The 24,669-nt window shown below is 43.1% G+C and overlaps 1 protein-coding gene across 1 annotated transcript in view; it reads right to left on the bottom strand.

The window, feature by feature from the left end:
- Positions 1–24,669, bottom strand: part of ERGIC1 (endoplasmic reticulum-golgi intermediate compartment 1) — a 74,636-nt gene that overhangs the window by 34,735 nt on the left and 15,232 nt on the right. The window contains exons 2-3 of the mRNA XM_081852182.1: positions 15,148–15,209; positions 1,032–1,104 (exon numbers count right to left, since the gene is read on the bottom strand). Of these exons, the coding sequence (XP_081708308.1) occupies positions 1,032–1,104; positions 15,148–15,209 (135 nt within the window). The remainder of the gene's footprint in view (positions 1–1,031; positions 1,105–15,147; positions 15,210–24,669) is intronic.

Below are 24,669 nucleotides of genomic sequence, written 5' to 3'. Positions count from 1 at the left end.
CAGTTTCAATAAGCCTGTACTGTCCCCAGATATGTTGACCCTCAAAATATATCCAACAAGACTAAGGTCATCTGTTAAGTAAAATAATCTACATTGAATTAACTGTCAAACCCTGCTTCAGAATACCAAACTCCAGCACTTCTGATTCAACTTCAGGTCTGATGTTTTCCTCCCTCCTTCTGAATTTCAGAAAATATCACACACCCCTCCAGATAGACAACAAGTTTGTGTCAGCAACACACATCTTTATCAGACAATGGGTTTGCCTAATCCAGGAGTTAGCAACCGTTTTGAACCAGTAGGCACCTGTTGAATTTTGAGAAAGTAATGTGGGCAGCAGTCACAAAATGGCTGCCATGGGGGCATGGCATAAGATAAAATTAGGGAGTACAGTGGTACCTTGGTTTAAGAACAGCTTAGCTTATGAACAACTTGGATTAAGAACGATGCAAAACCGGAAGTAGGTGTTTTGGTTTGTGAACTTTGCCTTGGAAGCAGAACATGTTCCGCTTCCTGTTGAGTGTGTTCCATTTGTAAATTGAGTCCCCCGTTGCTATAGGAAAGCACGTCTTGGTTTAAGAATGCTTTGGTTTAAGAATGGACTTCTGGAACGGATTAAATTCGTAAACCAAGGTACCACTGTACATAAGAAAAGCCTACTAGATAAGGTCAATGGCCCATCTAGTCCAGCATCCTGCTCTCACAGTGACTGAACAGATGCCTGTGGGAAACCAGCAACTGGGATTCAAGCACAAGAGCACTCTCCTCTTCTGTGGTTTCCAGCAACTGATACCATCATCGGAGCTTATCCATTCCCTGGATAACCTCAGGCTTACCATGTCAGGTAAGTACTGCTTGTCCCCCGTCAGCAAAAATCTACCTCGACATCATTTTTGCAGCCCGATTCTTGGATGTATGGCAGCCCTACCTTAACACAGTTTTAGATATAACATAACTGCAAACTGAATTATTATTTAACCGATCACTTTTTAACATGAGGGAAATTGCCAACAGCAATAGTTTGTACTTACATTTCAGTGGCTATGAATCCAGTAAGCTCAGACAGGAAGAGAAACAATATGAAGAAACAGCAGCAGACAGAAACTAGAAAAGACATATGGAGACAAGTTAGTTAATTGTATTGCATTGCATTGTATTGTAGTGTAGTGTTTTGTATTGTACAGTGGTGCCCCACAAGACGAATGCCTCGCAAGACGGAAAACCCGCTAGACGAAAGGGTTTTCCGTTTTGGAGGCGCTTCGCAAAACGAATTTCCCTATGGGCTTGCTTCGCAAGACGAAAATGTCTTGCGAATTCCTGCGGGTTTTTTTCCCCTTTCCCCCCCTTTTTCTAAGCCGCTAAGCCGCTTATCAGCTGATCCGCTAAGCCGCTAAAAGCCGCTAAAAGCCGCTAAACCGCTAATAGCGCTAGTCCGCTAAGCCGTCAATGGGCTTGCTTCGCAAGACGAAAAAACCGCTAGACGAAGAGAATTGCGGAACGGATTCTTTTCGTCTTGCGAGGCACCACTGTACTGTACTGTACTGTACTGTACTATACTATACTATACTATACTATACTATACTATACTATACTATACTATACTATACTATACTATTATATAGTGGTACCACGGGTTAAGCACTTAATTCGTTCCGGAGGTCCATTCTCAACCTGAAACTATTCTTAACCTGAAGCAGCACTTTAGCTAATGGGGCCTCCTGCTGCCGCCGTGCCGCCGGAGCACAATTTCTGTTCTCATTCTGAAGCAAAGTTCTTTACCCGAGGTACTATTTCTGGGTTAGCGGAGTCTGTAACCTGAAGCATATATAACCCGAGGTACCACTGTATTAGTTGTACCCTGCCCATCTGACTGGGTTGACCCAGCCACTCTGGAAGGCTAATTTAATTTAACACCCCAGACAGTATTTGACAGTATTTCTACACACACATGTGTATGCACACCTGAACTCCAAAATGACCTACCTACCTACCTACCTACCTACCTAATTTATATCACACCTTTCCTCCAAAACTTGAGGTGGTATACATGGGTTCCCTTCTTCCCCATTTTAAATTATCACAACAACCCTGTGAGTTAGGCTAGGCTGAAAGATAGCAATTTAGACCAAAACGTCATGGTGAGAATTATGGCTGAACAGGATATCCTGCCTTACAGATCATCCACTATACTCACTGTGTGTTATCCAATTAAGTCATACTCAGGCCACTGATTTCAACAGGTCTGCTGTGAGGATGGCTAACACTGGATATCATCCGCTGGCTTCATTATTATTTCTTTTGCCTTCATTTCTCTCTCTAATGCTTCAACTCAGAAAAAAGGGGCAACTTACCAAATTCTTACTGGTGGTGTTTCTGCATTAACATAGGATAAACCACAGATTTTGCCTACATGTTCTCTTCAGGGAAGGCAAGTCTACATGCATTATTGTTCTCATTAGGTCTTCCTAACGATAAGAACAAAACAAAAACTTTTCATCGTTGTTGGAGCTCTGGTACCCTAGTTTACGGTATCTTTTTGTTGCTGCTGCTGTCTAGAACCACCTGCTGTTACTACCTGCTGGAGTCTTTAGAAGAGCAGCAGAGAAACACTGAAAATGGCACTAAATGAGAGAGAAACAGTTTATCTCTCCCTCCCCCCCCCCCGCCTGCAGCCCCACACAGGGAAGGGGCAATGTGATTTTAAAGAGGAAAGGAGTCCTTTCCACTTTCTCTCTCACAACTCAAGACACGCCTACTGCCCACATAGTCAGTCTGCCAGGCACCCTCCCTGATTAACAATAGTTTACTGGCGGGCTGTTGAGCTGCCAGGCACCCAAAGGGAGGAAGGTTGTGGCTGCTCTGGCAGTGAAGGAATGCCCAGGGAAGAAAAGGACAATGAAAATAACTAGTTGCCTTGTCCCTGGCTGGGGAAAAGATGGGTCAAGCAGCCCTCCTCAACCAAGAAGCTTTATTTCACCCATTGTCTCTGCCAGCAACTGCTGTTCCATTAGGCGAATTTATCTCTTCATATTTTTTTAGATGAGAATCTGTACATCACGCCTTCATCAAAACCATTTCAGGATGGCTTGCAATCCCATGTTTCTCAATTTGATCCTTTTACATGGTTTTGGAGTATTTTATGGATTGTGACTTGCCAATATTTTTATTGATTATAATTTGGTAATTCTTTATTGTAACTGTTAAGTGTAAACTGTTTAATTATTGTTCGCTGATATTTAATTTTACTCTTTACTATTATATTCTAATGCATTATTGACTACTGCTTTATTTGATATGTTGTTTATTTGAAAGTTATTTGAAAGTTGCTATTAGATGTGAAATCTTTGCTGTCTGTTTGGTTGTTTCTTCAACTTGTAAACAGCCTTGTGTATGATAATATAGAAAGGCGGCAAACAAATTAAAAGTGAAATGAAAATGAAATAATAAAAACAAACATACTAGAATCCAAAATTAAAGCATGTAAAAAACATTAGGGCTTATTACAGGAACCATCATGCATTTAAAATACTGTATTTTTTGCTCTATAAGACTCACTTTTCCCCTCCTAAAAAGTAAGGGGAAATGTGTGTGCGTCTTATGGAGCGAATGCAGGCTGCGCAGCTATCCCATAAGCCAGAACAGCAAGAGGGATTTCTGCTTTCGCTGCGCAGCGATCCCTCTTGCTGTTCTGGCTTCTTGGATTCAGAATATTTTTTTTCTTGTTTTCCTCCTCCAAAAACAGTCTTATGGTCTGGTGCGTCTTATAGAGCGAAAAATACGGTACATCAAACACCAATGTACTGCAGTTGTTAAATGGCCAGGGAAAATAAAATGGGGTTTGCCTGGCACCTAGATGGTAACAGATAAGGTATCAAGTGATCTGCTTTGGAGGAGTTCTAGAAACAGGGCACCCCAGTCAAGAATGTCCTCCCCCTTGTCACCAGTCACCTCACCATCAGTGGCAGAGGCATTCAAGGGGCAGAGAGCCTCAGAAGATTGCTTGTATCACTAACAAGTTGATATGGAAGTAGGTGTCTCATTAGGTACTAGAGTCCCAAGACATATAAGTTAATATCAGCACCTTGAAACCAGTAGTCTAGTAGTCAAGTCACCAGCCTCTGCTCTGTAGGAGAGACAATTGCACTAGTAGGAGGAGAGACAATTGCCACTGCAGCGGTGGTGGGTTTCTTTCTGTGACAGATTTTTTATATTTTTTTTACAAGTGTGATAAACCAGCACAGAAAGGAGAACACAGGAATGCAGCAGTTTGTGAGGAGCTGTCTAGTTCCTCTGTGGCACGAATGGTATCAATAGCAGGCAAAAAAGTATACAGTGGTACCTCGGGTTAAGAACTTAATTCGTTCTGGAGGTCCGTTCTCAACCTGAACCTGAAACTGTTCTTAACCTGAAGTACCACTTTAGCTAATGGAGCCTCCTGCTGCTGCCATGCCGCTGCTGCACAGTTTCTGTTCTCATCCTGAAGCAAAGTTCTTAACCCGAGGTACTATTTCTGGGTTAGCGGAGTCTGTAACCTGAAACGTCTGTAACCTGAAACGTCTGTAACCCGAGGTACCACTGTAGTGTGAAAGCACATTTATACTAATCAATAGTTTATTTTCTTATGAAGTTGGCTTGCTTAGAGCACCTTTGCACTTCCCTTGGCAACTCATCGTGCCTCATATGTGCTATTTTTGCCATAAAATGGAGTGCTGTACACCCGTGGTGATTTCTGGGACTCTTGCATATACCACAGTTCACCACAAACTAGACATCACGCAGGTCACCACAACTCTGATTAAATCGTATCACTTTAAAATTTTAATTTAATAAAATCTCTGCTGAGGAAGAAACCACAATTCTCTGGTTTTCGGATAGGTTTTGAAATATTATTGGATATCCCTGCCAGAAAGTACTTCACGTTCTTCAAAAGCAGTCTCTAAAAAGCAATAACCTGCCCTGAGGGAGAGAAGCCACAAGTGTTAAGGGTGTAACTAAAAGGGGCAAGGTTGGTATTTACTGATGAATTAAAGCAAACATTCTCTACATTCTGACTCCATGCTGAATCACCACGGAAAAAGCAGGCAAGAAATGCCACAAAACGATAGACTAATAGTATTGGGAGGAGGGCTTAAGGAGAGGGTGACCCTATTTGTTTGTGCTTCAGTCACGATGACAGGGCATTCCACCATTCAGCCAATCCCCATAGGCGGGGCCTCTTTCTCTAAACTTTGCTCTGTGTATCATCACAGTGCTGTTAGCTTGGCAATGACAGGACAAATCTGGAAAATAATAATGGATACAGCCATTTGTCCAAATGAACTATGCCAGGTTTACTTCTAATGATGCCTGCCAAGAAGAAATCTCTCTTACAGAGCTAAAGGACAATACAGAAACTTTCTCCTGCAATATATAGATGTTTACTATGATACATAGTTCAATTTCTATATTTATCTTAAGTTATTGACAGTTTTAACTGAATTTGGATTATTTATAAATGATGTTATAGAAACCACAGCAAATGGGTAATGTCTTATAATTAGGTCCTATTTGTAGACTTTTAAAATTGTGCAGATGACATATATGTGATTTTGTAATTTACACTTAAATTAAAAATATTTAAAAACATCTTTTATTAGATGTATATATGGCAAATATTTAAATATGTATTGAAACCACATACACAATGATACCAGCCAAGAGAAGGGGATTAAAGCACCCCTAAAGATACAGGTGATTAAAGTCACCTCCTGTCCATTTGTCACCTGTGCGCAGTTCAGGAATTAAAGATCTGCGCCTAAAGCAAATTCTGATCTTGGACTCTCAAGACCCACAAAGGGAGCTGAATGGTTAAAGCAGTGTCTCTAAGCACTATGTCCAACTCTGTCCTGCTGCCATTTGACTTTCCCACAGCAGGGCTCATGCTGGTCACCTCTGCTTGGAAGACTGAAGGAGGACAGAGAGGGAGATGGTTGCAGAAAAAGTAAGCACTTTGGCTAACTGTTCTCCCCTCCACCCTTTGTGTTGTCACTCAGTTCATGTTCATTCTGCTTGGCCTGCAGTCAGAGAAAGAGAAAGCATACCAGCACAACCCCTGGGTGAGTCATGTGTCAGTGGAGGAAGGTGGCTTAGAGGGGGAAACACTTTCTAAATCAATCTACCACCCCATCCAGTCTTTCCTCCAGGGTTGGTTTCAGGTTAGAAGAACATGGTCATCAAAGAGCCATCTAGCCAAGTAATCTGCTTTGCGTCAGCAACCAACCCGATGGCTCTGGAAAATTTACAAGGACATGAAGGTGGCAGGCTTCTTCTGTTGTTTATTCCCAGCACCTAGCATTCAGAGATAGAAAAATGGAAACTCCAATCTGTCACAGTTAGTAGCCATGCTGAATAGACCAACTCCCTATGAATTCAATAGGCCTTCCTGGATGCCTGCGGTGTCTCCTCTCTTTCCTTCCCCCACTGAAATTAGGCTTGAAGTAAGTATTCTGTTGTAGTCAATAGAAAAGGTTGAGATATGTGCTTGTTGTGGTACATGCAGCCCCCAGGAAAGTTTCTCCAAATGTAACCAGAGACTCAAAAAGGCTGGCAATTCCTATTTTGGGATTACTTCCATGACTATACAAGCCTAAAAACCAGGGTTACTTCTGGCAGTTTCAAATAAATATGCATTGGAAGTTAAATTTCTTTTCTTTTTTCTTTTTAAATCTTCAGTATTTACAAACTGTCCAATAACAAAGGTTCTCAGGGTGGTTTTACATGGGAAGAAAAATGAAGCCATAAAATATGAAAATGCAATAAGGAAAAATAATCTAACATACAATAAAACTAGCAACAGAGTATGATCTTTACACAACAGATCCAAAGAGCACTAAAAATATTTAAGAACAAAAATCCTGGGGGAAAGAAAAAGGCCACAATGTACGACAGGCCATGAAATTGTGTTGCTTGGCACCTGTTTTGTTGCTGTTTCTTAACCATACATATCAAGGATTAGGGGCATGATCCAAATCTCCCCTTCTCAGATATACCAAAAGGGCACAGAGAGCACATCTGTGGGGGTTGGGAAAAGTAGCTGGGGTGGAGGCCGGGGGGGGGGGATCCTGCCCAGGAAGGTTCCTTCCCCTCAACTCCAATTCATCCCAGAGTTTACAGTAATACACAACTCCCTGTAAGGCTGATCAACACAGCTGGTCTCAGACAAGAAAAAGGGGCAAATGTCCTGCATTGACCATTCCCTTTCATTTTCTGCATTCCATCATGGCTTTTGCCTGCTCTTTGGAGGTAAAGTCATTGAATCTTGATTACGTCCGTAGTTTATGGTTGATGTGCTTTAGTAGTGTTTAAAAATAATAATTTAAAGTATTTCATTAAAAGATTCCAGGGCAGTGTACAAAAGTATAAATAAAAACTAATTCGGTCATAATATATAATTACTTTTTAAATAAATAAAAAAATCAGCAAAAGATGACGGCAAATAAAATGCTTCAAAACAAAAGGGCAAAAATAATCTAAAAACAACAGTCTTTTTACATTACTCCTGACATTGTTCATCTGCTTTTAGTTTATTGCATTACTTTCACTTGATTTCTTTCTGAGGCTGGATCTGTAGGCATACATCAGAATGCATATCCAACTGGGGCGGAGGTGGTGGGGAAAGCAGCCACCATCTCAAGCCAATGGCCATGCTGCGCGGGGCTCATGGAAGTTGTAGCCCAAATCTGGAGGGCCCCAGGTTGAAGAAGACTGCCTGGGAGGATGCTTGCTTCCATAAACTGAATCCAGAGTTCTGGCAGCTCTTATTTTCTGCTTTCTGTGACCTGTCAATTCTCTGTTCACTGCCTAGAGCTCTAGGGCAAGTTTTCAAGCAATGGCCAAACAACGCCCCTCTATCAGATTTTGCCCCTTTCCCCATTCCTGTAATGTAACCTTTTTGATCATCACCCTTGTCTCTCACTTTTTTATGCCAAAACACACCACAAAACTCCAAAGAAACAAGAATTAAGAAAGGATGTTGTCAATAATTATTTCAAGTCACAAAGCAAATACATTTAGAGTCACCTTCCCAGAATCGGGAATTACACAGAAGACAAATGCGTAGCCTCAGGAATTGAGTGTCTGGGGGGGAAATCTCTCATTGCTCCTCAAATTATTGCAAGGGAAAGAATTTACTATCAAGGGCCTTTAAAAGGAGCCTACTGATGTGTGATCAATGTACAATAATTATTACAGCCGGAGAAAAGCCATGTCCATAACTTTAGAACTTGTAGTAGTAGGTAAAAAGAGAAAGGAGGACACAATGAGAATGGGAGATACAAATTAAGGGGCCCTCAAAATAGAGAGATTTAAGAGGAAGAAAAAAAAATCCAGTTTTATAGTGGCCAACCCACAGTAAAGACACACAAAGGAGGAACAAAAAGGCACAGGGTGACATTCTCCTAAGACTTCATTTGTATACTGAACTGAATAAAGGGGTTTGTTTTAGGCTGGTTAAAAGTGGAAAAAGCTGTGTTCAAAGCAGCCCAAACTGGTTCATCAGGCTCCTTCTAATTGCCAAAGACCAGAAAGTTCAGATCTCCGATAGTGATGCAAGCCCTCAGGCACAGCAAAGCATGACATGATATACCGTATTTTTCATCCCATAGGACGCTCAGTCCCATAGGACGCACCTACTTTTTTGGGGGGGGGGAAATAAAGGAAATTTTTTTTTCTTTATTCCCCCCCCCCCCAAAACCAGGTCGGGGAACAGTGGGATGGCGGCGCTGCGCCTCCCCGCTGTCCTCCGAGCTTGTGGGGCTGGCCGATGTCTGTCCGGTGCGTGGGGCGCTCTGCTTCAGGGCGCCGCACCCGCCGGGCGGCAGGCTGCTATCCGCAGGGTGGGGAGCCCTGCGGGGAACTCCTGCAGGGCTCCCCACACTGCGGATGTCTGTCTGGCACGCGGGGCGCTCTGCTTCAGGGCGCTCCGCCCGCCGGGCGGCAGGCTGCTATCCGCAGCGTGGGGAGCCCTGCGGGGAACTCCTGCAGGGCTCCCCACTCTGCGGATGTCTGTCCGGCGTGCGGGGCACTCTGCTTCAGGGCGCCCCGCCCGCTGGGCGGCAGGCTGAGGACACCTGCGCAAAGCACGGGGCGTCCTCCAAAGGGCGCCCCGTGTTCCGCGCTGCCGGCTGCCGCCCACAAGCCCTGCGCGCCCGGGGAGAGTTCCTCCCGGGCGCGCAAGGCTTGCGGACACCTGCGCGAAGCACAGGGCGTCCTCCAAAGGGTGCCCCGTGCTCCGCGCTGCCAGCTGCCACCCGCAAGCCGTGCGCGCCGGGGGGAGTTCCCCCAGGCGTGCAAGGCTTGCGGACACCTGCGCGAAGCACGGGGCATCCTCCAAAGGGCGCCCCATGCTCTGCGCTGCCGGCTGCCGCCCGCAAGCCCTGCACGCCAGGGGGAGTTCCCCCAGGCACGCAAGGCTTGCGGATAGCTTCCTGGAGCCTGGAGAGTGAGAGGTGTCGGTGTGCACCGACGCCTCTCGCTCTCCAGGCTTCAGCGAAAGCCTGCATTCGCCCCATAGGACGCACACAGATTTCCCCTTCATTTTTGGAGGGGGAAAAGTGCGTCCTATAGGGCGAAAAATACGGTAAATGACACAGTCTCTCAAATAAAAGCTAAGCTAGCACCAAAGGACAGAATCTGTTGAAAGCCATACTATTCTCCCCCATTAATGAATGCCCTTCTTGCACATCTATCTATTATCCCTCTTCTATATTCAATTCCATCTAAGTCTCTTCCTCCGCACAGTGTAACACCAACGTGTATCACAGTGCCTGCCCCGCCCAATTTTCACTTCCCAAAGCCATCTTACGGCTTTTTCCACCTTCATCTTCACACTATCTCATATTCGGTGGAGGTGGGTGGGAAGAAACTTTTATAATTTTTCTTTTGGCTAGAAGTCATGTTTCCCTTTAAGGAATTAAATGTATCAATGTACTTGACCCATTCACAGTGTAGTGGGGCTTCATCTGTACAGTAAAATGAATACATGGGGAAAAGGGATGCAGGGCAAAAATCTCTTTAAAACAATGGAGCACAGCAAAGGGAAGGGAAGGGAAGGGAGGAAACAGGGTTTTGCTTCCCCTTCCCGGTGTGCCCTTCTTCATGCAAAGACCATACTTCATGTTGGACCATACAACTCTAATCATCCCTGACCACTGGCCTTGATGGCTTGGGCTGATGGGAACTGTAGTCTAAAATGTCTGGAGGGAATCAGGTTGATGAAGGCTGATGTAAAGAATAAATTCACCTCCCACACTTTACATGGGGCAGACATGTGGATAAAATTCTAAATAAAATAAATAACGTATTCCATCACTAATACCAGAGCAAAATTATACTGACTTAAAAAACCTTTTTAAATGACTTAGTTGCATTAAACCTAACTTGGAGATAGATGATAGATATTGCTGAATGTCAGTTCTACAATAAATCAGCTTTATTAGCTGCCACAAGCCCAAAAGGGACAGAGGAGGAAAATCCCATGTTCTTAAAGGGCCATAATTATTGCAAATTTATTTGGGTAATTGATAGTTGAGGGCATTTCCACTTTTTAAGAACACAGACCATTTAAGAGGCAGCATACCTGCACTTTGTGAAGACAAATCCTCCAAAAGGGGAGAAAAACTCCTCGTATACATGAACATTTGTTCCTTCTAGTACAGAACAATAGCTCTAGGAATGGGACATGAGTTCAGATACAGCAGGCAAATAAAACACATACAAAATGAGAGAACGACTGCACAGCTCCCTTTAGTTGGCTGTTTTGCAGGTACAAGTGTTATCTACTTGTGACTGAACGTGCAGTTCCCCCAGCTACACAACTGCACCATGCTCAAGCACAGGGGCTTAAAAAGCTAGAGGCAGATTATATGCAGATAACCACTTCATTGCAACACTTCATTCTACTGCAGGAAGAGGCATGCTACTGTACTCCTACAAGGATTGCAAGGACCAATTCAGGCTGGCTGGACTGAAATCTGCCTACACAACACTTTATCACAATGTATCACAGCCCAGAGATTAGTACACATCATCATCACTGGTGATCCTAAAGGCATTAATGCTTGTTTAGCAGCTTTTCGTACACAAGAAATGGTTTTGTAACGTGGAAAAGTGGCTTTAAAACCACTAAACTTCAAGTGCCTCTAGGCCCAAAGGACAAAAGGCAGTTATTCTTCCTACATACAATTCAGAAGAATCAAGAAGGAATTCTGAGCTACTGCTGGACTCAGCATAAAGGGGAACGTTTTCAATGAGAGAGACATGCTCATCCCATAAAAAGTGGGAAAACTTAAGGGCTGTGAGTAGGCTATTTGTCTGGGCAACCGAGTCTGCAAGAGGTGGTGGCTTAGAACATGAATCCAGAGAGATTCTATACGAGTAAATGTTCACTATTGTGGATTAAGAAGCACTGCTGTTTTTTAAGCAGTCACTCTTACTTCCCAGAGAGCTTTTTAGTCTCTGACAAAAAAAAAAAAAAAAAAAGCAAGAGACACAACAGGGCAGTTTATGTATGATGCACCTGGACTAGGGCCAGTTACAGATGGGTAGCCGTGTTGGTCTGCCATAGTCAAAACAAAATAAAAAAATTCCTTCCAGTAGCACCTTAAAGACCAACTAAGTTAGTTCTAGATATGAGCTTTCGTGTGCATGCACACTTCTTCAGATACACACTGGACTAGGGCGTGAGTGTTAGGGGAATTTCTGAGCTGTGTGCACCACTACACTGCTTGTTCACATTAAATTATAATTTGTTTTAGCTACATAAAAGCCATGCTTTATGAACGCTCACTGTGCCAAAATTCACCTACCTGAATGCAACAAATTAGTACCCAACCCTTGCTATATGCACTGGAGATTCCATGAGTAGGAACGCATTAGAAATTTCCCCATAGAAACCAATGGAAATCGTCAATTCATTATGCGAACAAAAATTGTTGACTCGCCATGCAAACGCTCACCTAGTGAATGATTTCCAGGGATTGCACTGTGTTCGTAAAGTGGAACCTGTGTGTATAGTTCATTATGATGCTCAAACCAGTGCACTATATTGATTAATCTCTGGTATTAAACTGTGAGATTGACAGAGCCACTTTCTGAACTGCTTGCTTCTGACAGTATGTCATATCGCTCATGCCAGTGGGATACTAACTGTCACATGCCAGGGCCCATGTCACTGTATGCTTCATTTCCAAACATGGGCACCTTGGCAGAGTTACACACTGCATTGATCTTGAAGGCATTCGGCAGCTGATACATGCAAGTTACTCTACAACAGAAATGGGCTGTTGGTGCAAATGATTCCCTGCTTTGAAAAAATATTTTAGGAATAGGCTCCCCCACCAAAACCCCTTAAAGTGGTACCTTAACTACTCGGTATCAGTTGTGAAACCTCAAGTATATTTAGGGCTCTCCAGCAATGCTGATTTATGCCACCTTCTTACTGGACAGTTATACAGTTCCTTCAGAACAGGAAGGGAACGTGACTGTAGCTCAGTGGTAGAACACATGCTCTGCATGCAAAAGATCTCATATTCAACCCGCAGCGCCTGCAGGTAGGGTGAGAAAGACCCCTGCCTGAAATCCTAGAGAAATCTGATGGCAATGTAGGCGGTGTTTCTCAAGCTTGTGTCCCCGGCTGTTGTTGTACGACAGCTCCCATCATCCCTGATCACTGGTCCTGCTAGCTAGGGCTGATGGATGTTGTAGTCCAACAGCAGCTGGAGACCCAACCTTGAGAAACACTGATCTAGACAATATTGACCGAGATGAGCCAATGTTATGAATAAGCAGAAGGCAGCTTCCCATGTACTGAAGGCTGAGCTTTTGTGCAAAAAAGGTTTAGCACAAGAAAGTGGCTTTGCCATCTCTGCAGAGCAGAACTCCTACTGCAGAGCTAATGAGAAAGGAACATTTAAGTACTTGACTGGTCAGCTAACTTCTTACGTACATAGCAGATATGCTGGTCTTGTGAACATTGTAAAGGATGAAGAGGACAGGCGTGTGTTTGTAAACATGTAAGGGGACAATCTGTACACTGCTGAGATGCTATACATCTCCCCTTCACAGACTATGGTGTTACATTTGATGGAAGCATCTGCTGTCTAGAGTGATCACACTCTAAAAGGTTTAGATCCTCAAGGATAGTCCCAGCTTTCCCAGAATTATGTCTCAAGCTCAGCTTTGCCTGCCAAGAGCACATAGTTTAAAGGATGGCAGAGCTGGGAGGGATTTGTGGACCATCTACTCTAATCAAGTCTCCACTCCAATCTTTCCAATGAAACAAATATTCTGCATTATCCCTATGTATCCTGCTCCTTTGCTGAATTGCTCTGCCATTTAGGACACCCTTCTGAACAACACCATTCTCCTCAGAGAGTGAAGAACTGCTACCTCTCTTCTTTCAGATACCCTTTTTCATATATGGTCATGAGCATAGGTCACACCTTTCCTCAATGGATTAGTCTTTTAGACCCTTAATCATCTTGGTGGCTGTCCTCAGAAGAATCATTTTCCATTTGTCTTTATTTGCCATGACCTGTGCTCCCAAGATTGGATAGAGTACTCCATAAGTGCTCTCATCTGTGCAGAAGGGAACAGTGAAATTACTTTGCATGAAATAAAAAGGGTTGTCATGTTATCAACCCAAGGTTGAATTAACCACTGCTGACCAATAGTGACTATGGGGCACTGATTTAGAGTCCTGCAGCCCAGGGGCTCTTAAATGGCAGCACTACATGAGCAACAGCCTCTCCTTTCCCCCCTTTTCCTTTTAAACATTTCACAAAACAGTTGCACTCTCGAGGAGTAAAATTCCAGGCAATCATGTTCACTAGTGCTATCTGGCACTCTGGAAAATAAAGGTGGTCAGCGCAACTGTCTTGAACTTTGCACCTGCTCTGTAAAAAAAATGAGAGGAAAACAAAACAGCCAAGATGTTGCAGCAACTATTGTGGCTGCCATCACAGCACCACTGCTGCCAACACGTCCCTTGTGGGGGTTGGTTTGGTTTGTTGGGGGGGCTGGGTGCAGAAGTAAAATAGGGATCTGTATGCTCCCTTCCTGTCACCTTAATCAGTTTGGAGGGTCTCACTACAACTAGCACTTATCACGGATAACAGTTCTGGAATTTGTCTTCCTAACCACAGCATAGACACGTTATGTGAAGCAGTAACTCAAGTAATGTTCTTCTCCTAAACCATATGATACATATGAACAGTTGCAGTATGGTGAAAGCAGCAATCTAAATTTTAGAGGAAAGGGAGGAAAGGGAGCAGACAGTGACATTCTAACGTAAAATGGCCTGTCACCACTAAATATTTGGTAGAGCATCTCATCTTCTGTCAAGTGACTCTTCTATGCTATTTCATATTGCTTCCTTAATGATTCAGCATTACTAAGTTCTAGGGATGTGATTCTGTCTGCATCAGCAAGGATATACAGGGCTAATGAACCCAACTAGGGGAGTAAGTAAACTTGGGGTTCACCTACACAGTTAAAGGAAACAGGTGTGTAACAGGAAAGCAATAATAGGCATCTAATTACAGGCTTGGCAGGATCAGCTCAGTGTGTATACTGATACATGCAACATGCTTACTAGCAATGATGGTGTGAAATTGCATTACTCAGCCAATAATATTTAACCTTGCAAAGAAGGAAGGAGATGAGGTCCCAAGAGAAGAGGGTGTCAGTCCCAAACCATGCAATCTGCTGACAAAGGCTGGGGACAAAAAAGGGACTCTGACTGTCACTTTCTAGCTATAAAGAGCAATATGGCTTTTGTTACACAGCCTTGTACCTTGAGTTTAATTTTCTGGGTGGGAGGAACTTAGTTGCTTTCACCCCAGCATCCAAAATACTTTCCAAAGGCCGCCCAACATGGCACGATTCAGAAGGGTCTCCCAGGTCTGAGACCAATATACTGCCTGGGCATCCATGCTGGCTCTTCCAGTTATCTTATTACCCATTCAGTACAAAATCACAGCAAGCTTTTCTGTTACAAATCTGCTGAATTATGGTAATGACCTCTAGAGGGGAAATCATACTGTTTAAATCAAGGAGCAAAAAGGAACCGAGCAGAGATTTGCAAAGGCAAATGCACACACGGATACTTACTAATTGCTCCTGTAAAGGTTGGCTGCGTAAGGTCTTTTGGCACCTTCCTGTAGATGTCAAGCCTGGAAAAACACACATACAAAAATGCTATAAAACAGGTGGAGCATTTCACTATACACAGTCAACAGAGCTGAATGATGCTTAGAATTTTTCCATTAAGTTTTCCAACAACATTATTTCTCATTTTACACCAGAGTGCAAAAAACATCTTTTCACTCAGTTATGTAAGTGAACTAGTTTGCAATTACTACTAGCTAAAGTTTGACGGGAAGGAAACTGAGGGAGGGAGAAGGAGAATTCCTATTCTTTTCCCTGTGTCTCACTCTCAACCCTGACTAAACGGAGGATACCTGACAATCAATCCCTCTGGTCTATAGGCTGTGTAATAATCTACCACCACCTACCCAGGAAACCCCTATGGTTGCTTCTAGGAAGAATTTCAAGCTGAAATGGTAGTCAGTGGATGCTATTATCCTCTACTGTTCTAAATGGGTCTTGTATATTTTCTTGTTCTGCTATTTTTAGCAGTATTTTATCCATTGCAAGCCACAGAAATTGATCTATAAACATTGTAACAGTATGGAAGTAGAATGGACAGCTGGAGATAGCTTACTCAATTCATGTTGGTTCCAAACACAAGACCCCATTTTTAGGTGTCAAAAGAGAGCCCTGCATCTGAAAGCACTTCGGTGTGAAGAGTTTAATCAGACTGGAAAAAAGAATCCCTTTCAGCCTTCTAGCATGACACAATTGTATGCGTGTGTGGTTCCTTACAAACAGATCACACACACACCACAGAGACACGAGGACTTTACCACCTCAACAAAGCCTGTAGCATCTGACATTTTCAGAGCTATACATATTTTACAGCCTGATTCATCTTTCCCCTCATTTATAATATTCCTGAACAAAATGGCCCATTTATGGACCCGCAGCTTCCCTGGGAACATCTGGAAAGCACTGTTTACATTCTTTCCACACAGACCACAGCAACAGCAGCATATGATAAAGAGCCCCATAGCAGCTCATGACATCATGGCCTCACAGGCAGAGGAAATAGCTAAACTTCCTGCTCACAGCCCATTAAAACCTCAGCACTGGCGTCGTCTCACTGAAATGACAATAATGCCTTGGCAAACTTGGCAAGGAAGCCAGGAGGAGAAAGAGAGGGGCTTTGGCGTGTAACTAAATAATTGGAAACAGGAAATAGCTCCAGGCTGAAGGCTGTAAAAATAACACTATGTGGATACTATAAAAGGAAGTGTGTTCTTGGAGGGAGAGACAGCCCACTGCAAGATTTTAAAATGTGTTGTCAACATTTCGGGGTTGGGGTGGTTTAATGAGAAGGATGATGTCTTCTCTGGAAATAAGGAAGTTTCTTCTCAGAACTTTTTATTTAAATTGTCTTAAATGACTATCATCTGTAGAATGTCACTGGCAGGGCAGTGGAGGGGAAAACAGATTTAAGGGGGTAAAGACATTATGTTACATGTATTAAGAGAATTCATATATTTATAAAGGATTTTTTTTTAAAAAAAGTAATTAAGTTGACCAGTGGTCTATCTACTTATCTCCACAAATGTGGCAAGCTAGAAACACCTGCCAGCTATATAGCAATATATTTCTCCTTTTCTTTCACCCTTTTCAGTACAACTGCATTATAAACAGCAGTGTTACCATGTGACATTATTTGTCCTGGGGAAAGTGCTCTTCAGTTTCCTCTGCACATGACCCCAGGGAGCACCTAAAACCCATTAGAGCAGGAGTATCTAACCTGTGGCCCTCCAGGTGCTGTTGAACTCCAAATCCCATAGTCCTGCTAGTCAGCCATGCTGTTTGTGCTGGAAGCTCACCACTTGGGAAGAAAACCAGCATTGATATTGAGAAAGAACTGACACCTTGCGGAGGGGCGAATCTGTGACCATCATGGTCAGAGCTGAGAATCAAACTTTTTAAGACTAATACCCTCATCACTATTCTAACCTAGTGCAACTCTCAAACTTTGCACCAAGGAATACTCATCTGCCACAAAGAAATAAATTTGTGAAATAATTTTGCTGGATGCTATGAACTCAAAGCAGCCATTCACAGCGGACAGTGTCTGCTGGGAGCCTGCATGACTCATTGCTCTGGCCTTGCCTCCTTCTAATTAGCCGCCACAGAGACCAGGCAACTCTACTGAGTCCCACTATCTGCCTGATCACATCAGATCGTGACAGAACTCCCCAACGGAGGCTGCTTTATGCAATGCTGCATGCGTTACTGCTCTGGCTCTGCCACCTCCCAATCAGAAAAAAAATGCCCAGGACAGTGGCTCAGGCAGAAACAAAGGCAATTGATTCCTCTGAAATCAAGTATATCTTAATCTTAAAATCTACCCTTGGCAAGTGCAACAAAAGGTGGCATTGTTGAAAGCTTCTATTCATGGTTCCAGCCAGCCAGATATGCCCTTTTTCCAGGATACGCCATTCCCTTCTGCTTTGACCAGTTTTTAGTTCCCTCACCCCTCCCAACAGTCATCCTACTGGGTCCACTGTTTTTATCTTTTATGGGTCCTCCCCCCCCCCCATCTACAGATTCTTTTTGTACTTCTGCAAACCTTGGGGTCAGGTCTGTGCTTGGGCTGCTTGAGCAAACACCTCAGCTTGCTAAATCTGGTAGAATGCTGCAGTGCGATCAGCAACATGCCTCTCAAAGATGTACATGGCCACCACCTCTTAAGAAAAGTGATGCACAACCCGCTCACTAGGGCATACCTCCACCACAGAGGTAGGAGAGCAACAGAGGCAAGGGTAGCAGCTTTCAGAAATGAAAGGGGCGCGGGTTTGTGCGTATGCCACACAGTCGAAGCATTCTGAGCACAGCCTGCCACTTAATTGCCTCTCAGGGTCGTTTTTCTCTCCATACACAAGTGAATCATTCCAGTGGTGAGTCACTGAAGAGAAATGAAATTCCTTAGCCACCTACACTCCACAAGTTCTCAAACAAAGCTGAGGTGTGTGTTCAGGGGGGTGGACAGGGATGGAGATGGGAAAAAATTTAACAGATAAATTTACAAAAATGTGCAGTTGTTAGCGGAACTACGGGAGAGGAAAAGTTTTCACTGCGGTATATTCAGTCTATTAGTTTGAACCACAGGTTTCCTCTACCCACAACCTCAATCACACTGTGTTATATTGTACAAAGCACTCTAGAACTGAGAGGCACTTCAGGTATAGGCAAAATATTGTTAAACACAGAAACCAAACAGATGAAAAAAGTGAACAAAGAACAAGTTGAATCCACAGCTATTATTTTTTTAAACAATCAGGGATAAGAACTGGATGTTTGGATTTGTTCTGTTGTTATTCTTTTTGCATGGAGTGGACGGGCATTGGAAGAAAGCCCCAATTTGTAACAAAGGAAGCCTTTCTTCCAGTGCAGATAGCAGGTGTAGAGGCCCAGATCCAGATCAGAATCACAGCAGGAAGCAAAGGGTTAACATCCCCCTACTCCCCAGAGTCCTGATATGGTTCATGAGCCTGTCAAGTCTGCTATGTACCGTATTTTTCGCTCTATAAGACGCACCAGACCACAAGACTTTGGAGGAGAAAAACAAGAAAAAAAATATTCTGAATCTCAGAAGCCAGAACAGCAAGAGGGATCGCTGCGCAGTGAAAGCAGCAATCCCTCTTGCTGTTCTGGCTTCTGTGATAGCTGCACAGCCTGCATTCACTCCATAAGACGCACACACATTTCCCCTAACTTTTTAGGAGGGAAAAAGTGAGTCTTATAGAGCAAAAAATACGGTACTTTTTAAAGCTATTTAAACAATTGTGTGAATGGCATCTCATCTAGTTTGGCCCTTACAGTATGTGAGAGATGGAATATACAGTCAGAGCAAGGCACATTTCCTCTTCCACAACTGTCCAAGCTAAGGATAAAAATTTCAGGTGTAAATTAGCTGACACCCATTTACAACATGCCCACTTAGGGCTAGTTCTCACATGCAACGGATGAGGAGACAAGCACTATGTTTGGGCAGTAGGAGGTGGGAGAAACAATCAGTCCAATTCTCCTCGCAGGATTACATGATGCTCCCCCACAGAAAAAATGAACAGCAACAAATGACCCATTGAGTTTTCATGCAGTTGCTTTAAGGGGGGGGGCACAGGCGGGTTGGGAGGGAGTTAAGTACCTACAAACTTTGGGGTTTTCCCAAATCTGCTGACACCTCTGTTGTTTATAGGTGGTGGGAGGCATATAAGCATGGGAAGGCAGGAGGCTACAATTATGTGTAACAGTCTTGAAAATAGTTGCACACGCCATCACTTCGGAGACTGACTCTGCAAGTTAAGTCAATAAATCAGTTATGCAGCAGCATAGTCCATACATCAGTACAATCGCCAATCGGTTCCAAGATGAAAACACCAGGAATATTCAACCTACCTAAGCCAAATTAGACAATGAATATATTTTTATATCTGGGTATACAGACCACATCCTAACAAAACAAAAAAAAAGCCCTGTTACGAGAGCATGGTTGCCTGGCACCAGCAGAAGTAAAAGGCACTTGAGAGGCAGCCTTATCCATTTTCCCCAGTAGATCGCTGCAGTCTGCAGGAGAATTTCTCCTGCAACTTCCAAAGGTCTCAAAAGCCTCTTCTGCAGTACCTCACAGCAGGGCTTTTTAGTGTGGCTGCCCCTGTTCTGTGAAACAGATATGATGGAAGCTCACTATCTGCCATTTCCAGAAATGGCTGAAGGTATTTTTGTTCAGAAAGGCTTTGCCAGCTGGATAAATGGATCTTTACCTCATGCCCACTTGTTAGGGTTGTAGACTTGTTTTAAATGTGTCTGTGTTTTTAACTGTTTTTAATCACTTTATATGTAGCTAACATTCAGACAGTGGTTTAGGAAGTAAAGAATAAAATTGATAATAATAATGATGATGATGATGATGATGATGATGATGATGATGATGGGCAAGCATGACACTATGAGAGAACGAAGCAGAACTTAATATAAGTGAACATCATCAAGTCTGAAACTAATTCAAAACATTCTGTTCAGGAAATCTATTCAAATTTGGGGGCAAATACACCGAACCCGTTCTTTACAGGAACCACTGAATGGAACCAGAAGAGAAATACCAATGCTTATGCATTTGAAGGTCATTGCAATCTGATCTAACAAAAAATTTTCAATCCTAGCCTCCAGCCTCAAATATACAGTGGTACCTTGGTTTGCATACATTTTGGTTTACAAACACATCAAACCAGGAAGTACGTGTCCCGGTTTGGAACTTTTTTTTTTATTACAACTCATTATTTTTTTTTGGATTATGAACAAAAAAATTTTGGAGGCCCCATTGGTGAAAGTGCGTCTTGGGTTACAACCTGTTTTGGTTTACAAACAGACCTCCGGAACAGATTATGGTTGTAAACCAAGGTACCACTGTACTGGCTAAAAGAAGGATTGCCCCGCCCTCGCCTTCTGGAAATTTCTATTACTTAAAGATATTTCATTCACAGGGAGATGAAGTAGAGAAATAGGACTGCTACATTTTCTGAAAAGGCTCACAAAAAGACTACATTTTTTCCACACTGCAAATCCAGTTATGTACCTAGAAAGCAAAATACTGGTGCCCAACATTCCAGGTGTTAATGCATAGTTTAAACTACATACTCCAGAATGCCCAGTAAAGCCACACTAGGAGACTGTTTCGGCCAAAGGATGCATTTACTGCCAGCACTGGGGTGGGGTGTGTGGGGAGGAGGGAGAATATGCACAAACAAGGGGCATACTTTGGTCAATAAGACATCTGAACTGGTTCAGTTTAGGCCCATGTCCGCATGACAAATGGCGCTATGTTAACCATAACTGGGTTAAAAAAACTGGGTTAAAAAAACAGCTGCCTGGGACAACATTAAATGTGTGTGTAATCTCATCTCACAGAAGATTACACTACATGATGCCTGAAAGAAGACTGATTTTTAATTTAAAGATGCTTAATTAAAATATACCACACACAATTAAAGATATTCAATTGAATGAGCAGGAGTCAACGAGACCCCCACTCTCTGCAGCAGATTTTGGGGATATGCAGGGGGCTGCAAGGGGAGGAAAAGAAGGAGAAGTCTGCTTCTACAAGCAGACCAACATGGTTGAATGTCACTCTGAAAATTGTTTTTTGTTTAAAAATCTGACAAGTGTTGACAAATGAAATAATTTGCGTTTAACACTGCTTGGTGAATAGTCAATACAACTATTATACATCGTTATTATACATACATTTATCCTTTAACATAATCACAACTACCTGAATTTATTGCATTTCACTTTGCCTCTGACCTCACAGCTAACATATTTATTTCCCAGCACCAGGGACAGGAAAGCTGTGACTCTCCAGACTATTAGTGCCATCATCCTGGACCGTGGGCCATGCTGGCTGGGGCTGATGGGAGTTGGGAGCCCCAGAGATTCTCCACCCCATCCATCTGATAACATTCCACATATCTGATGAAGTGGCTCTAATCCACAAAAAGGTCACAAGACTTTTATGATGCACTGTTATTAATGCTAAATTCTCTCATCCTTCAGCAACTGATATGGCGCTCTCTCTCTCTCTCTCTCGCTCTCTCTCTCTCACACACACACACTCTCTCTCACACACACACACACAACACACATTACAGAAGAAAATACGACTTTGCCAGCTCCTGAATAAAAAATAGGAACTGAGTCACTCAGTTTGCTCTGCGGATACCTTTCTGCAGTGCACCTGCTCTCAACATAATGTAGTGTGGGTTGATATGGAGGAGGTTTGATATGGGTGAATGGGTGAATGGCCCTGCATTGTGCCATATGTTGGGGGGGCTGCCTATTGAACATTGTCAATTTGGAGCCTCTGGTTCTATTAAAAGATCCTTTCAAACACAGTAAATTATGCCCTTCAGTGATTTTTAGCTTATTAAACAAGCTAAAACTGAAGCCAAGCATTCATTTTTCACACTATATAAGGCCAACCAGTTGAAGACACTGGAAAATGAAGTTAAAATAGCAAGATGCATAAAAAGGGCATTCTCTGTAGCCGTATGACGGTATAGGAATAGGAAGGACTGGATATAGAGAGCTTCTTGTTGCTATTTTTTAAATAGCAGTTCCTAAAAGGCTATTCTACTACAGGCCAAAATAAATAAATAAACTTTTGACCTTTCAGCTTCATTATCTATACTAGCTCACCATGTAACAATGCTTTTGGAAAGGATATTGGGAGGTACCTGCAAACTTCCTTCCTCCAATGTCAATATCTTTAGTTATGAAAACTAATAAAAGTTCTCATGATATATCTGAGATTATACGCAGGAAAGGCCAATGCTTTTACAAATTCAATCTCACAGCTATTTTCTTTACCCAACACACAAATCCAGGGGTGGAAATGAAGGGAAGTAGGAGAGAATCCATACAGGGAAGTCAAGACTGTAGTACATGGTGCATGCACAAATCCATATGCTTAGTTCACAAAATAAGGGATTCTGATCTGGGAATTTGCACCATTTGACCTGCAGATCTATCCCCCACCCCAAAATCCCAACTATAGGACTCTAGTTACTCCATAGTTAGTCCAGTTATAGGACTCTGCACATATTCAAGGGCATTCACTGTTTTCCAATTTATTCTGATGAAATGGGTATAGAACTGGATCCAGAAACAGGATTGTCAATCACACAATGATACAACAATGCCAGGTGACTCCTTTTCCTTTAGCTACACAGTTTGAAATCAAACTGTTGTGGTCAAAGGCACAACTCTTTGCAAGCACCAATGATAAGATCATTATCTATACTTGCAAAGTAAGGGAGCACCCAAAAGGCACCATCAACAAAGAAGGCCTGCTTGCACAGGAACAATCTGGAACTCATTTTAAGCTCCTAGTTGTTCCTTTGGAGCCATACCCTTACCTGCCTTGCACCTGACACCACATATGTCAGGTGCAGGGCAAGTTGGCAAAGGGGAGGTGGTTTTTTTTTGGGGGGGGGGGCTTATATTGGAACTAGTTAGGCCAATGGAACAGGAGGTTCCTCACCCCTGAGCTAAGGCACAGCACTGAAAACAGGTTCCGAGGCTAAGCAAATTAAACCCACCCAACCCTTCAATACCTTTTAGGAAAGGACAACATTTAATCACACCCATCAAGCATGTTGACTAGCGTATTATTTAATAACGAGCGAGTTCCAACTTTTCCTTGGGTCACTGCTCTGAAACAATGACCACAGGATAATTTATCTTTGCTTCTTTAGTAATGCTAGGTCACAGGCACTCAAATCCTAAACAGTTAGAACAGCCAAAAACAATACCATGGGCCTGGCAAGAGCACCACGTTCTCTCAGAGAGATGGCTAGATTACTCAAGCTTAAAATAAAACCATAAAAGGTTCCTCTCCTATGCACTCTACAGAAGGTAACATCAATCAACCTTTTACCCCATGGTGGTTGCTAGCACTCCTACTGGATGGATTTGCAAGGTAACATGGTCATACTTAAATTTGCCCTGCCGAGCAGCTAGATGCACCAAACAGCTCTGTATGTAGTTGCATGCATGATCTGTACCTGTAGCCTTAGTGGAAGCTACCAAGATTGGAACTTCCCTTTGGATGACTTGGATCAGAGACGTGTTTTTTTCTAGAGGCTGCAGGTGCCAATCCCAGGTGAGAAAAGACTGACTAGATGTGCAACATCTATGCACCTCTCTAGTAGACGTGCTGCTGTCAACTCTACTCACGTTGCTGTTCAAGGACTCTATCATTCTGTGCGGCCACTCAAGAGTCTGTGCTGTCACTTGGTCCTATCATTTGCCAGAGCTTCCCACTCACTGGATATCAAAGTATCTTAAATTATGTTTACAAAGGAATCTTTTCATCCATCTTGGATCTTATGCCCCTTTCCAAGCTAGTGTGCGCTCTCTGTTGAGAAGAGCCAGGAAGCTTGGTTGGCTGGACTTAGCATAAGTAATGTCTACCTGGTGACCCTGTAGTGCCAGGAAATGCCAAGAATGCAGAATGAAAAGTGATGGTAATGAGTATTGGCAATTACCAACTAAAAGCTGCTTGTTAATACCACAATATAGCAGGGACAGGAGAGCAGACCCTTGGAAGAGCAACACCTTTGTCTTAACTCACTGATAATCCAACATTATTGCAAGAACTGAATGGTCCTCCCTGAGCTGCCTTCAGATATCTTTTTCTGGCTCCCATTAGACAGCCTACTGAATAGCCTCTTAAAAGTCCAATACCTTATAATGTTTGCTTCTGAGGTTGCATTTGACCTCACTGCAGACACAGGAATGGTCACTTGGCTCATGAGGTCATTCTGACATTAAAAGCATATATTGGTCATAGGCCAGTGAGGTTATTTTCTTCCCACCATCACTGAACTCTTCTTATGGGCAGGGGGACAGAGCACAGCCAAGTCCATCAATCCTCTATAGGAAGTGAGATGAGTTACAGGCAAGACCAACTAACCTGTGTTGTGCTGGTCTAGC

This window comes from Podarcis erhardii (genome assembly GCF_964252035.2).
Source record: "Podarcis erhardii genome assembly, chromosome: 2".
In the NCBI taxonomy this organism is placed as follows: Eukaryota; Metazoa; Chordata; class Lepidosauria; order Squamata; family Lacertidae; genus Podarcis; species Podarcis erhardii.
The sequence above is the reverse complement of the archived record's forward strand: the minus strand, read 5'-3'. Positions and strand labels throughout refer to the sequence as shown.